Source organism: Camelus bactrianus, chromosome 2 (assembly GCF_048773025.1).
Source record: "Camelus bactrianus isolate YW-2024 breed Bactrian camel chromosome 2, ASM4877302v1, whole genome shotgun sequence".
In the NCBI taxonomy this organism is placed as follows: Eukaryota; Metazoa; Chordata; class Mammalia; order Artiodactyla; family Camelidae; genus Camelus; species Camelus bactrianus.
Genome location: NC_133540.1, coordinates 19,432,285 through 19,454,539, shown reverse-complemented (window position 1 = coordinate 19,454,539; position 22,255 = coordinate 19,432,285). Strand labels below are relative to the sequence as shown.

Sequence of the window (22,255 nt, the reverse complement as noted above, 5' to 3'; positions counted from 1 at the left end):
ATTTAAGTATGTTCTGCCAAAATTAAAGGAATCAACCCCAAAATATTTTCAGGCTGTTTGAACTAGTTCCATCAATCTCTGAATAACATCAACAGATGTTTAAAAGAAGCACATTTTAGACTTCAAATTTGATATTTTGAGATGTGCATACTCTGAGATACACAAAAATCCTTGAAAAAGTTCAATTGTCCATACCTCAATAAAGCTAGAAAAAAAATAGTCAAAAAAATCCACTGTCCTGACAAAATCCAAATGCTCAGTATCTCTTCATGATGCTGCCTTCGTCCAGCTTCTCATTTTAAATCTTTGGTTAATGTTCTTTCTCATAGCTTGTGCTGGACCATATGAATCAGACACTTCGTTTCCCAAGAATGATGGGAACTCTTGGGAATGCTGGGAGTCTCCCTGTCTGAACTTCATGCCACGCTGACTGCAGACCTCACCCAGAACTGACCCAAGGACAGAACTGTTTACAGCCCCAAAATGTGCAATGCACACTGCTGCCTCCTTCCAATAAAATGGGAGTGGGGGTGGGGGCACTAATGCCACTCAGCAGCGGTTCCCTCTTCCATATGCTCTCCCATCTCCTAGATGAGCACTTCATTCCTTCTCTCCTCAAACCTCCACCCCCCTGAGGCCATCCCAGGAGCCCCATGGCACCCTACGGACCACCCTCGTGCACTCCGCCTCCTCCGAGCCCTCTGCTCCAGTCCCTCTCCTGAGCTCACCTCCATCCCTCTCACCTGCTCAGGACAGAGCCAGTGATTCTCCCTCCTATCTCAGCATCATAAGGTTTTTACCTCTTTCTTAGATCGTTCCCAGTAGCCTGAAACAGGCTCTTGTGTCTCCCTTCTTAAAAACAAGACAAAAGAGAACACATTTCATTCCCCCTGCTAGGTGCCTCCTCATTTCTCAACTCCCCTCTAAAGAGCAAAACTTGTCAGAAATTGTATACTGGTGTTCTGATTCAGTTTTGGGGTGTTTACCACTAAACGTTTAGAGCTCTTATGAACACAAGAGTAACTTTCCTTTGTGAATCTGGGTTATCATGTTTGCAACAGGGAAGAACAAATCTGACTCCATATTGGGTGTTTCTTTTACCTGAACCTGTGTATCTATTGCTTTTGGTACAAGTTCATCACTAAAGGGATGCTGCCTGAAAGCTTAAATTATACATAATGGTCCAACGCTGGGAACCCTGCCTCCCAGGTAATGAGCGTTAAGCTAAAATACCTTTGCTGAGCGCACAGGAAGCATCCTGACCAGGCTGACCCGAGAATGACTGCGGGAAGGAAGAAATGACACATCTCCTCTGGAGTCTGGCTGGAACAAGGAAGTGTTTGCAACAACTTACCACCTTTTTCACTTTACCTCCTCACCTCCTCCTCTTTGTTCTATGAAAGAAACTAGCATCCAAATCCAGGCAAGATAGTTCTTTGGGACACAAGTCCACCATCTTCTGGGTCTGCTGGCTTTCCAAATAAAGTCACTGTTCCTTGTCCCAACACCTCGTCTCTTGATTTATTGACCTGCCCTGCGGTGAGCAGACTGAGCTTGGACTCAGTAACATGCTGGGCAGGACAGTGATGCCTTAGGGCCTTTGAGGCAATGGTGTCCTATAACTTTGACCACAGACTCCTTGGCTTTAAGAGTTCTGTCAACTTTTTATGGTTTTTCCTCCACAGTTCTCTACCAGCTGTCATTCAACTGTCATTAATTTGTCTGCCTCTGTCATCTCAGTGCTGCGATCACCATTTCTAATTTATTACTTGAATCTGCTACAGCTGAAAACGCAGATGCCCAGACACGACATGACTTCTGTGTAAACAGGGAACAACTGAGCTATGAGTGTGGGACTGAAAAAGGACACACTTTCCTTCTTTTCTTAAAATTTAATTTAATTTATTTTATCTGTGAAATTTGAATGTATTTGAATATCCCAGCCTTAATGCACAATTAACCCAAGTCCATTCCTCGATTTTGAAAGCCTCACCTAACATGGAGATGGCAGTTCACGTTTCATCTGCTCAACACTGATAGATGTTATTACTGTTTTTCTGGGATCAGTGGCCTTCAGTTGGGTGAGATGTTATTATCAACATTGCGAAGGGCTTAGTATCCCACTGTCATAAACGCTCAGCGAGCACTTACTGGATGAGTGCACTCATTTCCCACCACATGGAACAGCTGAAAGTTCTAAGTTTTGTATTCACACATTTCTAGCGTATGCCTCAAACTATGATGAAGCTCCCTCCTTGACTTTCCAGCCATCACATTGGATTCCTGCTCCGTGGTGTGACAGCAGCAGTTTACCCATGACACTACTGGTACGGCTGAGACGAAAAGACCCCAGGTCAAGGGTGGGTGTGCATCTTAACAGCTCACTTCCACCCGCTCTGTCTCAGCCGTGTTCCCTTCCGGATTCTCTCACGTCTGGCTAAGACGTCTGCAGTGGCTTCCTTTTCATTACACTTTAGCCTTTCGGGCAAAGCATCCCCAGCTGGCCACAACCTCCTTTCTTAAACCTCAGAGTCCACTACATTACACTTTGCACTCTGATCAGTCGTTTGTTTCTTTTCTTTTCCTTCCACGTTTTTGGGTATTTACTGTATCAGTCACTAGCACCGAGCACTTTACATACCTTATTTCATTTCATCCTCAGAACAACGCCATTGCTCAGTTAGGAATACCATCACGGCTTTGCAGTTTAGAAGGCAAGGCACAGAGGAGTGAATTGCTTGGGGATCCCAGAACAAGAAAGTGGCGGGACTGAGAGTCAGACTCTGTCTGATTCTGATTTCAGAACATGTGTTCTCAACCACTCTGCCTCCGCTATTCCCCCCATATTGCCCTGCCCGCGAGCCGCTGAACAATCACTCACACTTCTGCCTCCCTCTCTTGGCTGGTGACAGTGTCCTGCATACTATGTTTTCACCTGGGTCTCACCCGTCACGGCCAAGATCAATTATGCCTTCAGACGGACATCCTCTCTGACCACGACGCTGCTGGTGCGGCTGAGGAGACCTGCCCCTCTGTTGGAACCTTTCAGCGCAGGGACGAGATGCTGGCTGCTTTACTGGTGGCTGCTTACTAGCTAGCAGAGTCCAAGAGGCCCATTCAAGACTGAAAGCCGTGTTTTCCCGATTTTGCCTTTTTTTCCGGCGTTACCGTGACCACAGACCAGAGCGGTTCCCACGGCTTGCTCTGTACCCCTGTGCCCCACGTGCCCGGCGCAGGCTAAGTGTGGCTGCCGCTGGGCAAGGGGGCACCTTGGATGTTCCCAGCTGTGCCCCTGTGGCCTCTGTGTAGGTTTTGTAGCTTTGCAGCTTCCTGTTCTAGGACACGGGGATTAGTGGAGCTCCCTCCTGGGTTTTTTGCTGTGATTAGACATAGTTAATGGATGTGGAGGAGTCCCTTACTGCCTCTCACAGACATCACAGGCACTAAATGTGGATTTCTCTTCATTTAAAGTCCAGTGGTCTTAATTTCCAGATATTTTCTATTGTCACTGACAGCTGTGCTTAAAATATATCTAATAGAGTCTGTACCGTACCATCCATGAAATTGTAAGCAGCATGGGCTGGATATCCACTGAGATGCTAAGAGTCACGTGTGGTCCACTTGGACGCTAAGACTCTCTCTGACACCAAGCAAATAATGCTTATGCCTTCCTCTCCTTACAAATGTCTACTGGGAACTGGTCAATACTCCTCTCCATCTTTTGTAGATCTCTCCATCCTCAAATCTTCCACGATTGAGTCTTCATGAACACAGCCACCCGGGGGTCCTTGGTTTGTGCTGCTGAAGGCCTGACTTCCTATTTCTGTCCACACTCCCATCTCAGGTTAAGAGTGAAGGCTGAGATGGGAGGTGCTTGCTAATTCAGGTCTCCGGGTGAAGCCGTGAGGAAGGATTCATTTTCTCTTCTCTGGTCATAGTCTGCGATTGCTGACCCTGAGTGGCTGACGGCTGACCTGCCCACCGGTTCCCAGCTCACCAGACCGACAGGTGGGTGGGACGCTCATCTGTGGCAGGTTAAGAGGAAGCACCGTTCCTCTAGAACTAGGCAGAGAGGCCGTGGATGCGCGACTGTTTTCTTTCATATTCCTCTCTCCTTTCAAAGAAAATCCCTTTCACGGCTCTCTGGTCCTTACAACTCCTTTTAGGGGTAAAGGACTCTCTCGCCCCTCTTCCTCCCACACCTGCGATCCTTCCGCAAAGGCGGCCTCCTCCCCACTGCGCTCCCGGGTGTGTGGACTCCCCTCATCTTCACTTCTTTCCCCACAGAATCAGCCACTGTCACTTCTTAGTGGCAATGGCCTCCCCCTCTGCCTCTTTCCCACCTGTTCTCCTCACAGCAGCCAGAGGGATCGTTCAGAAGTAAATTAGATCACAAAAATGTCCCCTCGCAAATCTGTGAGCGTCCCATGGTTCTCAGCATAAAAGCCGAACTTCCTACCCTCCCCTTCTGCCCTCCCACGAATTGACCCCTCCTATTCGCTGGCTTGGTTTCTTTCCACTCTTCTTGCCTCACTTAGTTGGGGCCATACCGACTGTCCTGTGGATGAGCTACGTGTGGTCTTGCTTGAGGGTTTTCGGGTAGCTGGTTCCACCCACCTGGACGCCTGGATTGTTCTTCCCTGGGGCCCTGGCTGCTTACTCCTCATCATTCAGGCCCACCTTAGACTTCGGATCACTCTGTCTGAAGATTCTTCACAATCCTTGCTGGTTACTATCCTGTGACACTGTCCTTTTTTTTTTTCTTCTTCACAACGCTTTCTACTATCTGAGACATTTTATTTATTAGTTTACTTCTTCTGGGACTTAAATATCACCGCCAGCATGTAAATTCCCTTAGTGAGGGTGCTTTCTTATTCTGTCCGCGATTGATTTTCAGTGTCTGTGTTGGTGCTGGGGAATATTGTAGGAATTCAAAAAAAAAAAAAAAAAAAAAAAGAGTTCAAGGAAAGAAAGAATGAATAATTGTCCATGTATCTGAAACATTTAGAATGGTATTTTTTTTTAATGGATCTGACTATTTTTCCTTTTAATTCCATTAGTTCCTAGTTCATAGGTTTTTTTAAAAAAAACCTTTTATTGATGTATATACAGTTAGAGTGCATCAATTTCTGATGTACAGCACAATGTCCCAGTCATTCATATACATACATATATTCACTTTCATATTCTTTTTCATTAAAGGCTATTACAAGATATTGAGTATAGTTCTCTGTGCTATACAGAAGAAACTTTTTTTTAAATCTACTTTTATATATAGTGGCTAACACTTACAAATCTCAAACTCCCAAATTTATCCCTTCCCACCCCCTTACCCCCAATAACCATAAGGTTGTTTACTATGTCTGGGAGTCTGTTTCTGTTTTGCAGCTGAGTTCACTCGTGTCCTAGTTTTTACATGGTGGTGCCGTGAAGATCTCCTTAGTAGCTATGGCATGGGGCCTGTAATGAGGACTAGTTTTTCAGTAAAGCTGGTGGTGGAATAATACTGTTTTTACCACAGCTGTAGTTTGTCATCAAATGACGGTGAAAATCCGAAAGGTTAGATTTTAGATTCACAGTCTAGAATATTCATCTGCATTAACTGCGTGAATAAACATTTATTTCCCTAGATTAGCTAGGTTTCTTTAAATTGACATGAGATTAAATCAGCATAAGATTTACTTTTCGGGGGAAACAATAAACAAAACTTTGTGCTTTCATGTGCATGGAATTCTTTCCGCCCTCCTGTGGAAACCCTATTGTGTACACCGATATTGCAACTCCAGAATGTATATGATTTTCTGACTATGTTATTTCTAGAGTTAGTAGAGTTTCCAAATGTGCATTTAATTTACACCAGAAAGTAATTTATCCAGTGGAATGACATTCCTTAGTCCAGCTGAAGGTGAATCACTTTTTTTTTTCATAAATGTATTGAAAACTATTTTTTTTAGTGTTCTGTGAACTGTAGTTAAAACATTTCTAGTTGTATCAGAAGCTATTAGCATGTTTTTTGACATAATGTGTATAGTATTTGAAAAAGAGCCCATTTTCAGTCATGTATCTCTTTTAGTTCATTACCTGAGTTAATAATTACCTGTGAGAATGATATAAAGTATTCTTACTTTAAAGATCTGGGCAAGCACTTTCTCTAGATGGCATGACCACAGTTCTGCATTTTTAAGGGAGATTACAAATGTGCTGAGGGTTGAAATTGTCTTGATGCATTTTCAATGGGAATAAACAAATATCTTCACTTGTATCCACTTGACATGGTTGGAAAATACAGCTGAATATTTGATAATGTATGTTTCGCAAATTCTCAAGAGTTCATATTTTACTAATGTATGTCATTCTAATTATTATTTCAAACCCCTAGGCTTTGTGTTTATAATTCCTGTTTGCCCAATGCCCCATGCTTATAGGATATAACCAAATATACTTCTTTCTTGGTTATTCCTTTTTAACCCTTTCCCACCAATATGAGGCAGTTGGACTGTACTTTATTGCTCAGGGAAGGGAGACCAGAAAAGAACCTTTCTAGAATGGTCAACTGCCAAAAACAGTCAACTGCAAATCCAGATGCTTGAGAGACAGAGAGAGAGAGATTTTTTTTTTTTTTAATTTTAATAGGCTTTTTTGAACACTTGGCTTGAAGATCAAGACCAAAGACTGAAGCACACAGGGCATTGAGTTTTTCCACAGCCTGCAGAGAAGGTTAAGTGTGTTGCCCTGACCTTGGTGAGAGCTGCACGTGAGAACAAAGCATCCTGTCCCATTGGAGTTTCAGGCTCCTTGGGGGAAGGGAGAAGGTGGGAGTCGCCAAGGGCGGGGGCGTTACCCAAGCAAAGGTGATTCTCCTCTTAGATTCTAATACGCAGCCCAAGGGAAGGGCACGACTCCGGAAGCCTATGCTCTGGTTGGTGCGAGGGGCCGGGTGGCAAAGGGAGAGGTAAGGCAGAGATGGGGGTCTCAGTGAGCCCCAAGTCTCCCTTGGTCCTCGACAGGGGAGGAAGGACTTCGGGGTTTTCTTAGGCTAACGAGAGAAGGCTGGCTGCGAGCAGACAGTCCACGGGAAGTGGCCTTATTGCTTGGGTGGGAAACATGGGTTTTCTGGCCTGGTAGTTGGAGAATGTGAAAGTTTTGCATGCTTAGTAGGTACTGATGCCAGCACCCAGAGCAATGAGTGAAATAATCCGTGAGAAGCTGGCAACAGAAGTAGATATTCAGCCCTCTACCTGCCCCTCCACGTGGATGTTTCAGAAGCTGCCCTTGAACTACTGGGCAGAAGCTATTGGGTGGAACCGGAAAAGGGCAGACCAAGTAAGAATTCTTCAGTGATTGATAGTACTTTAAAGAAAAAGTGCCTGATTTTTAAACCAAGCTACTTGGAATGAGCAAATTTAAATGTCCTGTTATTTTATGTAGAAGTCGTGAATGCTAAGTTTAGTCATAGAAACATAAAATTTCTTTCTTTTCTTTCTTTCTTTCTTTCCCTTTCTTTCTTTCTTTTTTTCTTTCCCTTTCTTTCTCTTTCTTTCTTTCTTTTTCTTCCTTCCTTCCTTCCTTCCTTCCTTCCTTCCTTCCTTCCTTCCTTCCTTCCTTCCTTCCTTTCTTCCTTCCTTCCTTCCTTCCTTCCTTCCTTTCTTTCTTTCTTTCTTTCTTTCTTTCTTTCTTTCTTTCTTTCTTTCTTTCTTTCCTTCTTTCCTTCTTTCCTTCTTTCCTTCTTTCCTTCTTTCTTTCATCTGGGTGTTAAATTAAGGGAACAAGGAGGCCATTATACTGAGGTGGCTCTAAAGCCAGGCACAGAGGTAAGCAAACCAAAACCAAAGTCCATCAAGGCCTCAGGGTTATGAAACCCAAGTGCTAAGAGTGACCAGTCAGAAACAGCCAACGAGGCTTCAAGCAATCAACAAATGCCCATCAACAGTTTCCTCGCTTTGCTTTGGTAACTTTCTCTCTCTGTCTCCCACTCACCCTTTTCAGGTTTGGAGCTGCCCAATTCTAATCCATTTTTGCTCAAGTTAACTATTAAAAATTTTAACATGCCCATTTTATCTTTTAATATGAAATGTGTGGCCTAAAATATGAAAAATTTCTATGATATATGCTATGCTATCTGGTTTCGATAGACTTAATATTAATGATGGAACAGAATTGTTTAAGTGCAGGTCTGTGTGACGGTTTGTAACATTTCCCTCCACCTTCAAACTCTGTGGCAGAGAATGCTGGCTGGCAGTTCTTTTAACCCTCTACTGTGAACTCCTCCCCCACTGTGTGCTTTCTGCAGGAAAAAAAGGACAAACTTCTTTTTTTCCTCCTGAAAAAATTAGTCAGAATAGAAAAGAGACTTTGTGCCCAAGAACAGCAGAGGAGGATGTAGCATTAGGGGTGAGGGCTGAATGATAGGGAAATAAGATGCAGATGGGATCCAGGCAGCCTTGGACCAGAAAGAAATCTGGGGGAAAAGAGGCAAGGCTCCAGGGAATGAAGAATTACAGAGAAGAGGAAAGGACATGGGACTTAATAAGATTCCTGTAGATCTTATACAATCAACGGACTGTTCTTTAAACCTTTTCAGAGGCATGGATAAAGGTGAATGACCTTCATGTATCCAAGGGAACTCTAATTCAAAAAGACACATGCACCCCAATGTTCACAGCAAAACTATTTACAACAGCCAAGATATGGAAGCAACCTTAATGTCCATCGACAGATGACTGGATAAAGAAGTTGTGGTATATATATATACAATGGAATACTACTCAGCCATAAAGAAGAATAAAATAATTCCATTTGCAGCAACATGGTTGGACCTGAAGATCATTATATTAAGTGAAGTGGGCCAGAAAAAGAAAGAAAAATACCTTATGATCTTACTCATATGTAGAATCTAAAAAGAAGACAAATGAGCTTATTTACAAAACAGAAACAGATTCACAGACATGGAAAACAAACTTATAGTTACCTGGCGGGGAAAGGAGGTGGGAAGGGATAAACTGGGAGTTCAAGATTTGCAGATACTAACTACTATATATAAAACAGATAAACAACAAGTTTCTTCTGTTGAAGAAGGAACTACCTTCAATATCTTGTGGTAACATATAATGAAGAAAAACAAAAACATAGATGTATGTTCATGTGCGACTCAACTATTATACTGTACACCAGAAACTGACACAACATTGTAAACTGACTAGACCACAATAAATTTAAAAAAAGGTGAAAGCTCTTGTTCTAGATGACTTTCTTTAGATATGAGCCCATTCTAGGACTAGACCATGTATAATTAATGGCTTTATAACAGTTACATCATCCACAACACAAACATGCCTTTCCCTGTTCCCTCCGCTGCCTGTACCTCTGATCCAGCTGAGTGATTTCACTGCGTTCTTCTTTTATCTCTGAAGGCTTGCACTCTGCAAACACTGCTTATTTTTGTTCAATCCCATGTGGCCTCAGTGCTTCCTTTGATTCCTCCGTGACACACTGCCTTGTTAAATTCCATTCCTGACCAGTACCACATTCATTCTCCATTTATCTATCCAGGCATCCATGATAACTCTTCCACAGGCAAACTGTTGAGAGGATACAGTCATCTTAACATATTTGGCCTTGACTTATCTGTTCTCATGTTAATTTAATAATTCTAGCCTGTGTGCCTGCATGTCTGTCTTACATGTCTCTCTTTGGTCTGTACTTAGAGGGGAGGGAGGACATGTATTTAATTTATTCTCCTAGGTAATCATGATAATGGACCAGGAGAGAGTATGGAACTTGCTACATCTACTAGCTTAGAAACTTTGAAAAAGATGCCTAAGAGAGCAGCAGCATGCCAAGAAGATTTGTACAGATTTTTTTTTCCATTAAAGTGGACATGATGGACAGTTGATTTGCCCCAATAGTTCACGTCCAAACTGGGGATGGATGCTCAGTTGCTGAGAAAAGTTATTAAACATCAACTAACAAAATAATCCCTTTTTCCAGGGAGCAGAAATTCCTGTGCTATGAGCTCGGGACAGCAGGGGTAATGACTGCAATCAGGAGGGCAGAAATAAAAATCTATATTTAACTCAGCCAAGCTCGCCACCTCTCCCGATCTCAACACAAAGAGGGGAGGTTAAATGGAGGTTACGAGGAGCTGACGGACAGTGTGATGGGTGACGTCTTCACGTCTAAGTTTGAAATGTGTGAGAAAGTAGGAACATTTATAAACCAGGAGGCAGTTTTGCAATTTCCAGCAGATCAGCTGCAACACAGAAAGCACAAATGCCAAATCTCTGGACCACTGAAAATGAGTCCAACATCTCCAGCCTGCTCTGGGAAAAACCTATTAAAATACCAAAAGGCCGGGGTAGGAGGGGAGCAGCTGAGGATGAGAGAAAAGGGAGACAAGAAAGATGTGGATGGGAGTGGACATGGGAGTGCCCATAGTGGCACGTGATTGGCGTTCTCAGCGCCGATGCACCTGAGGTCTTAATTAGTTATTCTCATTCATTTATAACTGCGATGTGTGTCCTGGATAAAGTCTTCCCCAAAAGCCATGTGGGGTGGCTTCTCTGACCTCTCTCAGCAGAGCCAGGCACACACATTTAGACACGCTGTTCAGAATTTGTCAATTCATGTCGATTTGCACATCTCAGTCTCTAACATTTCAATTTTCAGTCTGTAAAGTCAGGTTTATCTGTTTAAAAACGGCTGCAACTACAGAAATTTGCATGCTCATGACTTCCTTACATGAAGTATTGGAACCAACTTACTAAATGTTGCAAAAATCAGCCCAAAATGTCCATGAATAACTGCAAAATGGGGCCGGGTGGGGGATGACCTGAATACGGTGTGTTTAAAGGCAACTGTCCTCTAATCGGCAAGGAGGGGATCTTAGGGAGAAGAGGTGGGTAGAAATAAGAATTCTGATGACAAGGTTTGGAACCAAGAGAGGACAGTTTCTTTAGCGTAGATTTTGTCCAGAGGGGTGGTGAGTTAGGCTAAGAAAGAGAGAGAACCGTTGAGATTAAAAAAGGGAGAAATTAAGTGCGAGGGGAGGAAGGGGACCTGGTTGATTAGAACTGGGTGTCAAATCCGGGCCCCCCGGAGGCCCTGTGAGGAGGAGCTGCTGGGATTCCACGTGGAGGGATGAGAAGGGAGAAACTGACCACAGAGCAGGGTCAAAACCCCAAGGCAGTGGGAACATGGCTAAGGAGATTCATACACAGCGTTCCCTTTATTTCGATGCCTGGAGCCAAAATGCAAAGACAGCCTCACCCTGCCAGGTGAACAGGAAGTCAAGCCGGCAGAGAGAATTTACTACCAGCGTGGGAGTTACTTGCTAGCAAATCATGAATGGTGGATACCTTTGGGTAGCATCGCACGGCAGTGAAGTTGGGTTGCCTGGCTTCTGTAGGCCTCCTTTAAATCCCCAGGAAGCTGTAAAACACATGACTCCATCTCAGGAAATCGTGTGTGTGCCAAGGTGGGGTAAAGGAGGAAAGAGTGAGTTTGGGGGGCTCTACTCTGTATGAGCAGAGTCTCAACTGTACCTCCTCCTCCTCCTGTACCTCAAGTACCAGCCTCAGCACAGGCACAGAGACAGAAGACTCAATATTTTGGGGGTTGGGGAGGAAGGGGTTATAGGAGAAGTGAAGCACATTGGTATTTGGAGCCCAAGCTACTTGGGGGCATCTAGGGGAAAGAGGGCACTGTCTTGAAAGGAGAGGCAGAGAGATTCTGAGAGTACAGATGCCTCCTGGGAAGCAGACGGTTTCCTTCCTCCTGTCCAGCAACGCTCAGTGTCCCACAGCCTGCAGCCCTCAGCCTCCCCCGCCTTGGTGGGATGCCCCAGGGCTCCGTGCCTTCGTCTGCACGGTGCGTGATGAAAATGCTGCCTCTTTAAAGATGACGTAGTTGTCTGGGGAGCAGCATGGGAGCGAGGAACGCGGATGCGAAAACACCCACTGGATCTGAATTCACTCTGAAAAATGTGGAAGCCCCTTTCATGAGGGTTCCTCCGGGCCTGACTGCAAGCCTGGACTCAGGAAGGTGTAACAAGGACCCCTCTCTCCTCTGCCCAGTCTCTCCTGGGTTGTGAGAATAGTTTAAAATGATCTGCCAGGCAGGTATGTGGAACGGGATACCAGCGTAGCAGATGGGCAAATCTCAATTTTTGAGGCTAGGACTGTGCTGGATAATAAATGTATGCGAATAACCTCGGTCTAGGTTCTTTGACAGTTCACCCTCTATCCTACATGCGAGATGGAGACCCGCTTTCAGCAGTGAGTAAAGACGGGGAGGGCACAGCTCAGTGGTGGAGCACGGGTTCTTACTCAGCACCGGGTCCTGGGTTCCATCCCCAGCACCCACATTATATAGATAAATACCGAATTACCTCCCTCTCGCCAAAAAAAAGTGAGTAAAGGATAAGGAAGCTGACAGCAAAAGGGAGCCCAGCCACCGGCCTCCGTCTCCTCCTGGGCAAGAAATGAGGGCGTTGAACTCTAGAAGCTTCATGTTGAACTCAAAAAGTCTAATTTTATGAAACTTAAATTTAAAAAAAATACTTGAGAGACAGAAGAGGAAACTGTTTAACCAAATTGCAATTTACTGGTGACTCAGACAGCTGGAGGCAGAAAAAGAGACTTCATATAATTTTTCCTTAAATGAATTAGATAAGAATCAAGAGAGAATACTGTTAGGAGACAATAGTACAACTAAATTTTTTTAATTGAAGTACAGCTGATTTACAATGTTGTGTTAGTTTCTGGTGCACAGCATAGCGATTCAGTTATACATCTATATATATATATTCTTTTTCATATTCTTTTTCACTATAGGTTATTACAAGATATTGAATATAGTTCCCTGTGCTGTACAGTAGGTCCTTGTTGTTTATCTATTTTATATACAGTAGTGTGTGTATCTTAATCTCAAACTCCTAATTTATCCCACCTCCCCTTTCCCCTTTGTAACCATAAGTTTGTTTTCTAGGTCTGTGAGTCTTTTTCTGTTTTGTAAATCAGTTCATTTGTGTCATTTTTTAGATTCCACATATGAGTGACATCATATGACATTTGTCTTTTCTCTGTCTGACCTACTTCACTCAGTATAATCATCTGTAGGTCCATCCATGTTGCTGCAATTTTTTTTTACACCTAAATATTTTTGTCAATGAATTAAGTCATGTCATTGAATGGCCTCTTAGTTCAAGCTCACACTCAACCCTCTGCCAAAAACAAACAAAAAAATGACTTAAAATCTCAACTGCCTTCTGAAAAGGGTGAATCTCATTGTTAAAGAGTACATCCAGTTATCTGCTGTCCCTTTCTGTAGCTGATCCCATGGGTGGGCATGGAACTGAGTTTGGAGACAGGGGCTCGACAGGAGAGAGCTCTGGGTGGTCCTTCATGACAGAATGAGAACTGAAGCCCCTGGGGTCACGTCAGGGTGGGGGTGGGGGACAAGCTGAGGAGGAAGGCGGGGATGGGTTGGGGAGAGGGACCTGTGCACAGACCAGAGACCAGGGCTCCACGTGGCCTGGAACAGCCCAGGAAAAGCCCGAAGGTCCCCCTCCCCAAAGATCATTCTCCCATTTTCGAGAGCACTGATTATTTTAAACAGATATATTCATTATCATAGAAGATTTAAGAAATAACGAGACTCTAGTTAAGTCCAGTAATACTGAAATAACTGTAAAATAAATCTATGTAACAGAAATCAAATCTCCGAATTACAATAAAATGCACCTATTTTACAAGAAAATAGCAATTTCAAACTCAAATAGCCAGAGACCCCACTTTATACTGTCCTTTCCCCCCACTCAACATTGATCTTTGCTGTGCTAGAGACTAATACCAAAATTTGATATACACACAACTTGCCCCTGTTTAGCTCCAAAGAAGGGAAGGGCTTCTGGTTTCAGTGATGGACCCTCGTGGTTCTGGTCAGGGTGATGGGTGGAGGTGCAGAATTGAAGAGGATGAGAGAGCACTGGATGGCTGTGCATAAGATGGGATCCAGAGCCACTGGGCTGTGGAGGAAACGAGGGGACAAAATACCCAGGAGGAGGGAGAGGTAGGCTCAGGTAAGAGGTAAGTCACTCGGTACTGGCCCTTCCTCTGTGTATAGCTCTGGGCCGGGGGCTGCAAACCAAAGTGCTTCCCGAGCAAAATCCTGGAGGCAATACAGGTTGAGTCTAAATTTCCATACAAATTATTTAAGCATGTGTCTCCATTCATCAATTTTTGGCACACACTGAGAATGTATGTAAAGCAGATGGTACCAGCTCATAGGGGAGATTTGTAAATACCACCTGGGTGAATTTCTCAGACGCCCCTGGGATGGGGAGGGCCTTGCTCTCATGGAAACTTTGTTTTTGTTTGGATTCACCAATGACCTTGGGCTGGTCAATATTTCTCTATTGCTTAATAACGAAAATGGAGAAATATGTAACTTGCTGAAGGATCAGTAGGCTAGACGAGGGGTCCTGTTCTGGTCCCTTTTAATTCTAAGATATTGTAGCTTTAGAAAATATTAGCACTGAATCAAGTTTTACTAGCACAGGCCTTCCAAGGACACAGACTTGGACTGAAATCTCTTTTGCAAGACCTCTTAAGGATGATGCCAGGCATGTGACTTAATATTTCTCATTTTCTGTTTCCTATTTTGTAAAGTAAGAATATCACTTAAGGTTGTTACAGGGATAACATCAGATGATACTTGTAAAGCATTTGGCACAGTCCGTGGTCCATGGAGAGCTCTCAATAAATGGTTGCTATAATGACCACCACATCCATAACCACCATCCCAGAACTTGAAATTAAAATGGTGCAAATGCTCACAGTGTGTTTGTTGAGAGATTTTTGTTACTGTTTCAGTCTCCTTACCAGTAATGAGTCTATGCAGATTTTGTTCATTGTTGGATGACTGGGTAAAGTAGCTCTGGTATGTATACACAAAGGAATACTACCCAGCCATGAAAAGAATGAAATCCTGCCACGTGAGACAACATGGATGGACGCTAAGTGAAATAAGTCAGATAGAGAAAGTCAAATACCGCATGATTTCACTCATATGTGGAATCTACAAAAATAAAACAAAGAAACAAAATAAAACACAAACTCATGGATACGGAGATTAGATTAGTGGCTGCCAGATGGCAAGAGGGTTGTGGGGTGTGAAATGGGTGGAGGGGTCAAGTGTATGGTGACGGATGGTAACTCGACCTTGCGGTTGTGATCACTCTGTAGTGTATGCAAACGTTGAATTATAATTCTGGACACCTAAAAATCATACAGTGAAAAAATGCTTATGGTTTTTTCAGTCCAAAAATAAATCTTGCAAGAATACCCAACTCCAGGCATTTCAGCTGAACAATTTTGTCCTAACGTGTAATGAAGCTTGCAAAACTCTTTTAGTTCACAAATATAATAATTTGTTTTTCTTTATTCAGATGACAATGATGCATTTGCACAGACTTGTTCTTTTTTTTTTTTTCTATTTGAACAGTAAAAATATGATTCCAAATTCAGAGGAGGGCAGTTCAGACTTGTGAGCAACCTTAAAACACGGGAGGTGAAATGTTAGACGCTTCTGTGGTCTGTATATTGGCAAGTCTCTTCTTCTAGCTTTTGGAGGTGGGTGGATGCATCGTGTACTAATGGTCTGCTTTTCACGTACTAATGGTCTGTCCAGGACCATTCCCCTCCACCCCATCTTGGTCCAGGCCAGTGCCAGGACCTAACGCAAATACCAGGTGGCGCTGTAGGTATCCGCGTGAAATCTAACAGTGAGGACCTTACCAGCCGGGCCAGTTCTTGGGGAAATACTAAAGGGAATCAAATTTATATTTGAGCCTCTTCTATTTCCTACTTCCTTCCTTGTTCCCTGCCTATCCAAAGCATTGGAGGTGGGGAGGGGACAGCTCGGTGGTAGAGCACATGCCTAGCATGCATGAGGTCCTGGGTTCAATCCCCAGCACCTCCATTAAATAAATAAATGTATAAATAAATTTAAAAAACATAATTACCTCCTCCCCTAAAAATAAAAAATAAACAAACTCAGTGTGCTAAGTGAAAGGATTGCTTTTTCTTCATGATACTGGTTAAGGGCTGAGTAAAGCATTTGCTGATAAGGACTTGTGATACAAGAAGTTGCCAAACAAGTGCAAGGGGTCCCCACAGACCATCACCCAGCTTCCCCTTGTGGTGCAATCTCACACAACCATAGGACATCATGAAAACTGGGAAATCAACATCAGCACAATACAGCCAACTGGACTATAGATGGAGGAGTTTTTAAGAATAAAGAAATCCTCAAGGCTAAAAGGAAATCTTTTTTGAATCTTTTTTTTTTTTTTCCCTGCATCTTAATGTGGCTCCTCTCTGTGTGCACCTAGGTTTTTGCCCTGTCTCACTGTTTGGTCATCCTTGAAACCCTCTCTCTTCTCCACTCTAACCCTTCAGAGCAAGGGTCATGCTGCTTTTTTTTTTTTTTTTTAATTGAAGTACAGTCAATTACAATGAGTCAATTTCTGGTGTGCAGCACAATGTCCCAGTCATGCATATACATACATATATTCATTTTCATATTCTTTTTCATTAAAGGTTATTACAAAATATTGAGCTTAGTTCCCTGTGCTATACTGAAGAAACTTTTTAAAAAATCTATTTTTATATATAGTGGCTAACATTAGTAAGTCTCAAACTCCCAAATTTATTCCTTCCCACTCCCTTTCCCAGTAACCATAAGACTGTTCACTATGTCTGTGAGTCTGTTTCTGTTTTGTAGATGAGTTCATTAGGTAACTGGCATTCAATACATACTTTTAGTTAAAAGGATGACCAGTAATTGCTTAGGTCTATAGAGGGCCTTCTGTTTTCAAAGTCCTTTTGTATTTACTATCTACTAAGAATGATCAAGGTCTAGGAAAGAGAGCAGAGACTAAGGAAGCCTTCCAGTCTTGGCACTATTTAGCTTGAGTCTTGTGACGAGGTACTGAATGTCCTGGTCTTGCCTTCCTCATGTGCTTAACTGTGTCCGTGTAATAGAGTTGTTGTGAAGATTCGAGGAGGTAATTTACCTAATAAAGAACCAAACACACGGGCTCTGGGAGGTAGACAGGGTCAAAGATTTTATGGCCCTTTTACAAACTAAGGCTCTCAGTCACTGCGGGAAATTACAGAGCGAGGACATGGTAGTGCTGTTAAGCACCTTAAATCTCCCGGGAGAGCACACTGTCTTTCCTGGGCAACAGGAGAGTGGATTGAAAAACAAGACTATCAACACCCACGGGGTAGTTACAGAGATTTAAGACGTTGTCCTTATGTAGTTGACTTCTCCTTGGCTATCTGCACAGGAGATCCTCTCCTGATGGGGGGAGCTTGGTGATGAGATAAGCTTGCAGGTAAGTCATGGGTGTGGGTTGCTACTTTGGGGGCACCTATCAAATACCTGCCCCATCCCACCCGGTGACAGCATGTGGCCGGGAATCCGACTTGCCTGGCTGGGAGGCGTGGAAGAATGAGAACTCAGTGCCCAGGACTTACAGGACATTACCAAAATCTTTTAAGGATCCAAAAGATAAATGTGGAAAGGGTTTTGGAGGGTTTTGACATCATCATCTTCATCACTATTATCCATTTTCTGCTCATGAAAATAAATTTTTATGGACAAGAGAAAACAGGGAAACAGAATTTTTTTTTTTTGCTGAACGTGGACCATTTTTACCAAATGGCTGGGAACACATGAGCCAAACTGCCTGTCAGCTTGCCCTGAATACCTTCCACCCTCCCCTGAACCCCTCACACTAGGATGCTTCTCTGCAAGTATTCATTTGACTTATTCAGTCTGCTCATTTCATTGAAATGGAAGAGGAGATGGCAAAAGATGTTCTGGATTTATGAGGCTGTTGGCTGCAAGTGTCAGCACTTGGATTCTATTAGAAACCTGCGATTTTTGATGTGGTTTACGATTTGACTTTGCACCTCTATTTGGAAGATGGAAGTGTCAGCAATAAGATTAGAGCTGGAGAAAGCTGGAAACTAGGGTGTTTCTCCAGGATTTGGCATCATTTCCTCGGTTTGGATGCTGTCTCCCCCTTTAGACCATTAAAGTAAAGTGTACTCGAAGTCAGGAAGAGAGGAGATAAAGGAAAAAAAAAATCACTTTGGGGCAGTACATGCATTAGAATTGGGAGAGTTAGGGTTGCAACTGACTCCCAGACATTCCTCCGTGGAATGTCTCCGTGTAAATAAACTTCTGCAAACTTTGAAGAGACAGAGAAATGTAAACATGCTTGTGAATTCCCAGTCTGTTAAAGCTTAGTGATTCCCAGCACCATAAGGTATGAAAGGTTCCCAGAAGGTTTTCTTTCTTGGTTTGCTTTGATTTTTCTCATCATGTATTACCTGAGAAACAAAAACATCTAATTTCTATTCACCTGATGTTTGAATAAGGTTTAGTGCTGAACAACTCCTTCTTTTGATTAAAAAAAAAAAGATTTTCTGAAAAATGAATTAGGGCACACACAGAGAGGAGGAAAAAAAAAATCACAATAGCAAAAGGAAAACTTGGGCTCCTCGTGTATCTGTGGGGTTTCACTGCTTTGTGCTTTCCTTTGTTCTTCTTTCCAGGAATAATGAGAAACCTTGCTAAATAAAAAAGGAGTTTTCTGAATGCATTTCCCCGGGAGGAGGGTCACTTACGATACGATCACAAAAGACCGGGCACAGGAAGGGGAAGAAAGGTACAGACCCCCCAGGATATGTGAGCGGGGCACATCTTTGGAACACAGTCTCTTTAAGGACCACTCCTCTTGAAATAAACCATGATTTATAAAACAATCGTTAATATCAGTGAGACCAGCTGGTTGTTCACAAGCACAGGATTACATGACACATTAGCCTTGTTTAACTCTTGAGCTGACAATTTATCCCAGTTTTTAATTTAAGTACCAGAAATGTGTCGAGAAGAATGATTCTGAAGTGAGATGACAGTTTTATCAGAAAGAGCATCTGTACCTTAAAAGCATACATGTAAGAAACACACATTTGTACTTTTGATTATGTCATAAAATCCAAAGGCATACAAAATAAATACTGAGCATACTTACAGTATTTCCCCAAAATCAAGATGTAGAAGAAGACAGGACCAGATGGCATTTCCTTCTTGCCGGGAAACAGGTTAACGCAGGTGAACACAGCCAGGTCCTGGTTTCTGAGCCGCGTGCAGGCACGGAGGTTGTGTGCTATTTCTGTCTGCGATCTGAGCAGCTATAAACCTGCCGTCCCTTCCTCTCTCACCGCCTCTCCCTCTCTCTTTCCATTTCCTCTTCTCTCCTTTATTCCTTTCTCTCTCCCAGAATCTCCCCTCCCCACCCTCCTTCTCTGACAGCCTTGATATCCCTTTTCACACGCACGCACGCGCGCACGCACGGACAAAGCTGAGCAGGGATGAAAAGTTTCAGGCAGAGAACGTGCAGGCTCTTCTTGACTCCAAGCACTATCCTGTTCCCCTGTCCTGCGACAGCTACCGAGGAGCGTGTGTGGGAACACTGACAACCACCTGAATGGATCAAAGTCAGGCAGCTAGAAGGAAACAGGACTCAGAGATACCTCACAAGCCCAGACTGCTTTTCCCCCTAGTGACTCGCGAGGAGGGGAAGGGCAGAACCACACGGGGCAAGATGCCTTTGTGGGATGAAATCTCAGGCAAGATTTAAGTGTAACAGCAGCAGTCTTTCATGTTCTGTCTGGGCTGAGGCATTTGAATGATAGAATTTTGTTCAAAGAAAGATCTAGAGGGAGGAGGAACAGATCTTCAATGTTGTCAGACTCGTGAGTTCATTGACGGTGGAGTAAAACCTTCCTCGGTTTGAGTCTGTGGCTTGAGAGCTGCGGAGCTGCTGATTCTGGGCTGAGCCTTGCCTCTCCAGAGGGAAACACCTCTCCAGCCAAGCATCTGTGATGCTCAGCAGAGGGCACACAGGACGTCTGGCAGAGGTCCTAGTGCACGCAGGTGATTACTACCTGGCAGCCATTCATCTGACGATGATTTTGATTATTTTTAGCAGTGGGGGAAAAAGTTTGCAAATGCAAAGAACATTCGCATGGAATGCCTTTTCTTTAAACCAAGCTCTATCATTCTTATTTTGCACTATGATCATTTATTGCCAGAACCAATGAGCAGCGTTTGGACATGAGAGATTTGTTTGTGAGGTTAATGTCTCCTACCCACAACACATGTAGAATCTATTTAAATTACGTGACTTTATATTACTGATGCCGACCTATTTAGAAGCCTATTTCTAAATGGTGGCTAAAAGGTTATAGTAACACTACTTTCCTGTCTTCTTGTAGGAAGAAAGGAGTCGAAAGGAGACACGAGGTAGAGGAATCTTCACAATTCCTTATTCGTTTAGCAGAGGTGCTTAATGAAAACACCATTCTTTTGGTGGAAATGCTTATGGTTAACTGAATTTGAACACTCATTTAATGTTCAATAAGTGTTCCTGACATGTTTACTGTTTATAGTAACACTTGAAATGTTTTAAGTAGTTTTAAAGTAATTTTAAGTAATTTTCTTAGATTTATTTTAGAAATAGTGTTTCTGGGAAGGATGCCCAGGACATGTCATGGGCGTATCTGAAAGAGGGACCTAGAAGAAGCTTCTTGACATTAACGCTGAGGAACTTGCTTTAGGAAGTGTTTGGCGTAAAGCAAGCTATTGAGGGGGAGGGCAAAACTCAGTGGTAGAGCACGTGCTTAGCACGCATGAGGTCCTGGGTTCAAATCCCAGTGCCTCCACTAAAAACATAATAATAATTTAAAAAATAAACAAGCCTAATTACCCCCCAAAAAAGCTTAAAATAAATAAATATAAAGTTTTAAATAGTAAGCTGTTAATACAGAGATTTTCAAAGTAATCTTAATGTTGTTGTCAGCTTGGAACGTTTTGCCTGAGCTGATATAACGGACATGTATGCTTTTGCTAAAACAGCTGTTTAACTGGAGGAAAAGTTTTAGACATTTGCTTTTATCAGGATACCAATTCTTTCTTACTTCTGGCAAAGACAGAGAATCGGGAAAACTTATTTTATATAGGCATGTTGCTGGAAAAACACCCAGGAGTGAACACAGGGTCCCCCTACCATACATTGTACGGGCACTGTTTTTATTAGGGCCAGAGAATTCTTTATTTGAGGTGCTGTCTTTTGGTTTAGTGGCATCTCTGGCCTCTACCCACTGGATGTCAATAGCACACCCTTGATGCGACCATTGAGGATGTCTCCAGACATGGGCTGATGTCCCTGGGGGGCAGACTTGCTCCCGGTTGAGAACTGCATTGTAGCAAAAGACTCCCATGAACAAAATTTAAGTACTGATTTTTACCAGCTAGTTAGAATTCTTCTTACCTACATTTAAAGGGCGTTTTCTCATTTTCTGGTTTCACAGCTTTGAAGACATTTATTAGAGAGTTTTCAAAACGAACAGACGTTTGTCAACCTGCACCGTGGGCCCCGGAGGGTCTGTGATGTCACTCCCTCTGTCTGGCTAGGCACATCCGGGTTTCCACCCCGCATCTGTTGCTGACATGGGCTAATGTGTCAGCAATTACAATTAACACATTTTCTTATCTTGAAACCTGTTCTTAAAACTTTATTGCAATTCTCTGAATAATTTAAAAAATTCTTCTATTTGGAAAGCACTTCTGAGAACAACCCAGTGAGTCAAGCCAGACGAACTTGACTGTGCTCCGTAGATTCAAGTTTCTAACCTTGTGGTTTTTCCAGCCCACGACCACTGAAATTCACCACGATGTTCTTCAGCATCATAGCTAAAGGTGACACAATAACCCTTGAGGGCTTTTGCCCATGCTTCTGAACCTACTGGCCACCATCATTTTCAGCAGTAGAAACAGTCCTGTTCTTAAAGGTTTGTTTGATTGTAGACCTGGGCAAGTCCCAGTGAAAGAGGCTGGAAAAATCTCAATCAGGGCATCACGATGTAGAGATATTCAGGTAATGGTGAGCCACCTGATGCAATTAGGATAAGAGATTTGTAGATACACACTAATATTTATAAAGTAGACAAGGTCCTACTGTATAGCACAGGGAACTATATTCAATACCTTAGAGTAACTGAGAGTGGAAAAGAATCTGAAAATGAAAAAAAAAAAAGAATAAGTGCAATCCAGGAGCTTTTAAAAATGCTTGCTGTTACGTTGTTCATCTCTGGCTCCATTTCTAATTGACAGCTGCCAA

At 43.0% G+C, this 22,255-nt stretch overlaps 1 protein-coding gene across 1 annotated transcript in view; it reads right to left on the bottom strand.

Annotated features, from left to right (window-relative positions):
* Positions 1-21,826, bottom strand: part of RXFP1 (relaxin family peptide receptor 1) — a 96,676-nt gene extending 74,850 nt beyond the window's left edge. Inside the window, exon 1 of the mRNA XM_074375327.1 lies at positions 21,769-21,826. Within this exon, the coding sequence (XP_074231428.1) occupies positions 21,769-21,826 (58 nt within the window). The remainder of the gene's footprint in view (positions 1-21,768) is intronic.
* Between the last annotated feature and the right edge of the window lie 429 nt (positions 21,827-22,255).